Genomic DNA, 3,632 nt, shown 5'->3' on the forward strand with positions numbered 1-3,632 from the left:
TATATTTCTAAAGGTACAACATATAATTTTCCTAGAAAATTGAGTAAGTATACTCATGCCCCTTTAATGTCCTTGTCATAAGCAATAGTGAGGTGATCCTCCACCCGCCAAGAACTTAAAAATACAATTCCTTTTATTTGTTATATTAACACACAATAGTTAGAAGTATTGTCTTTCTAGTCTAAGAAAATTGCAAAACTATTTGAAACTTTATCAATAATATTAAACCAGTGAAAGGGCATCAATGAACAGGGCTGACCAGCATCTAAATATCTGAAACATGGATTTCAGTGGGAGTGCAGGGAGGGAAGAGAAAGTTTCAGTAAAAAACATCTCTAGCGAGGGGAGAGAGACTACATCTGGTATAGCGGGTCAGGTCTGTTGAAAGACAGGGCCTGTGTGAAATATTCCTTAAGAAACTCTGTTCATTTCATATATACCAAGTAATCTTCTGAACAAAAATTCAACTTCTCAGGAAATGTGATACCATGAAAGGGGACAGAGAGATAGGAACACTAGTTTCAGGAAAGGAACATTCTTATAATAAACTGATATTAACATTGTATACCTCTATTATGTGTAACATAATATATACCCTCACAACTCAGTGAGGTAAGTACTATTATTATATCCATCTTACAGATGAGGAAAGTAAGGTATATGGAGGCTAAACAGTTGCCCAAGATCACACAGGCATTTAAGTTGTATAGATGGAATCAAAACTAGGTAACCTGGATTCAAAATCAATACTACTAAGCTCTACAGACTACTAGCATCTATGACAGTCATGTACAAATGCAGGGTTTTGGACCTGCAAAGACCCAGAGTTTGAAACCTCATTAAACTAAACATTCTCTGAGGCCCTATACACACCCTCCGTCCTGCTGACGTGCTTATTAAACTTCAGTGAGTTACTCTGAATATTTTGTAAGTAGTGCAAATGAGAATTTACATATTTTTTAAAAAGCAACAACAAATTATCTGTTTGGTGGGCACTTAATATTCTTGTACTCGTAGAATACTTAATGTTCTTCATAGAAAGCAGAAAAAATTTCCAATTATATATTAAAATTAACATGTCCTGAAAATGATTCATCTCATAAGAATAATACACATGGAATTTCTATATATAAGAAAAGTTAGTACTGCCAATAGTCACTATAAGATAGTGGGTCAACAATGCACGAGAATTTTCTTGGGGGAAGGTCAGCTTTTTTTCTGGTTTACTTTGCAATACATAAATAGATGTCAAGAGGCCACTAGCTGTTTGGTCTGTGACCTAACACCATCTCCTACTGTTGAAATTCTTAACAGGCTGAATACCAGTCAGAAGCCGGAAGGATTATGTCCAGTTCACTAACAATGTCATCACTTTTTGTTGATTCTGTAACAGTTCTCTCATCCCAGCAATACAAATAAAACAGAATTAAGTTTTCTGTAAATATAACGACTGAATGGGGCTAAGTGGATAACTTGAGTAATGCTTTTATGTAACTTGAAAAACTGGGAATAAATAGTTCAACTATCTAAATAGTTGAAACATTCTTTAAATTATATTAGAATTATTTATAGAAATGTAATATAATTGGGAAAAATCAGAAAATACAGACCCACAAAAGGTCTTTATTCCCGAAAGAATAACATATCTCAAGTACAAAACTTTGGAAAGTCATTTGTGTTTAGTTATCAACAGATAGATATTAATGATGCTCTGTTAATATTCAGTTTTTCATAAAGAAGACAAAATTTCTATGATGGTACCACATCTTGGCCTACCAGAGAACTCCACGGACTTAAATAAATGATACTTTTTATAACTTAGCATGTAGGGTTGTTTTAAAATTTTTTGTTTTGCCTCTCCTTCTTATTGTAGGCTATAAATAGCAACAGTGCAAGAATATTGGTATGTGTCATTTTTCTTTTAGAATAGATATTCCTACCTCCATAGATGCATTTCTTTTTTGGTATCTCAGTCATCATCTCAAGGCTGGTGAACTTGAAGCTCATAGTGCCTAAGTTAATTTTCATTGTTCCTACAATATCTGTAAGATGAGTGAAAATACGCATTTGACAACTTTATACATATGTATGTTAAATTTTTGGCTACAATTTCTTTTAATATATTGACAGTATGATGGTACATGAAAAAATAAAAGATGTCAATCTTAAATGCTCTTCTAAAGATAAAAGCTATAAATAATCTTTTATTAGGTATCCAAAGAATCTTTGAAGTCACCTAGAATAAAAAAGTGGACTGTTTACAGTCAATTTATTGGGAACTAAATTGGTAACACTCTGCAATGTGTTTATTCTTTAGAATTAGTCAAAATTTATTACTAATTATTTTGCTAAATTGGAAAGAATAAGTTCACTACACAGTTGGAAGTTTCAGTCTTTTGAAAAAGTCACCTTAAGTATGTAAGTTGGGGTTACTTTGGCAAGCAACAGCAATAATGTTCAAATGCCATGTCTCCTAGCTTTCACGTTGTTCGGCTCTCTAGAATCAACAGTTGGTCATTTTCAATACCATTACAATATAGACTAGTTAATAAGCCTGACAAAAATTCTAACTTTTCTTTTTAAAGAGGAGAGGGCGTTTATAATACAGATACTAAAAATACAAGAGTTTCAAGTTGCATGCAACATGTGCCTACAAAGAAACTAAATGTTAATCTAGTTCAAGTTACCTAAATGTATAAAGAAAAAGCAATGTGCTAGCCAACATTCTCACTAAAAAATAAATCATCATGAAACACAGGCAAATTCCTTCCTGTATCATAAAGGATCAAAAACCATAGGTAAAAATGTAGTGTTTCTCTAATTAACTGAAAACAATAAATACCAGGTAAAAGACTACTCAAGTCTAGAAGAGAAATAACACAAAAATGAGCCAGTTATATTTTAGGTACAAGTGACAAATATATTTCTTTTTATTGTTAAGTTTTCTCTAATGTATTTCAGTAACTGAAGTGTTTTATTTTATTTTATTCCACTGTTGGCCATAGTTTGAGCCCTACAGACTCCCTTCCCTTTCACCTCAAAGCGAGCTCCTTTGTATGTAGCCACACACTCATCATTAGTGTAAAGATCAGGCTGGATCTGCTCCCAAATCTTCTTCTTAGGATTCAGCTCCTTGTCAGGCTCTCCTGTTTGGGGAGGAAAAAAAATACATAGCTAACATATTAATAAACTGACCATAGAGATTTCTAGTGAATTGTCTTGGATACAATTTCTGATCTTTAGATCAGATCAGGATTTAAACGTTTACTTTTTAAAAAATATTTTATTCATTTATTTTTGCTGTGTTGGGTCTTCGTTTCTGTGCGAGCGCTTTCTCTAGTTGAGGCAAGTGGGGGCCACTCTTCATCGCAGTGCGCGGGCCTCTCACTATCGCGGCCTCTCTTGCTGAGGAGCACAGGCTCCAGACGCGCAGGCTCAGTAGTTGTGGCTCACGGGCCTAGTTGCTCCGCGGCATGTGGGATCCTCCCAGACCAGGGCTCGAACCCGTGTCCCCTGAATTAGCAGGCAGATTCTCAACCACTGCGCCATCAGGGAAACCCCCGAACATTTACTTTTAACACTTATTTTATTTTTACAATGTCGGCAATTTATATTCTTTTTTTTTTTTTTTT

At 34.4% G+C, this 3,632-nt stretch overlaps 1 protein-coding gene across 1 annotated transcript in view; it reads right to left on the reverse strand.

Moving 5' to 3' along the window:
- Nucleotides 1–2,257: 2,257 nt before the first annotated feature.
- AIMP1 (aminoacyl tRNA synthetase complex interacting multifunctional protein 1) overlaps nt 2,258–3,632 on the reverse strand; it is a 38,512-nt gene continuing 37,137 nt past the window's right edge. The window contains exon 7 of the mRNA XM_007452153.1: nt 2,258–3,146. Within this exon, the coding sequence (XP_007452215.1) occupies nt 2,980–3,146 (167 nt within the window). The 3' untranslated portion in view covers nt 2,258–2,979. The remainder of the gene's footprint in view (nt 3,147–3,632) is intronic.

The sequence above is a fragment of the Lipotes vexillifer genome, unplaced genomic scaffold (genome assembly GCF_000442215.2).
Source record: "Lipotes vexillifer unplaced genomic scaffold, Lipotes_vexillifer_v1.1 scaffold22, whole genome shotgun sequence".
Classification (NCBI taxonomy): Eukaryota; Metazoa; Chordata; class Mammalia; order Artiodactyla; family Lipotidae; genus Lipotes; species Lipotes vexillifer.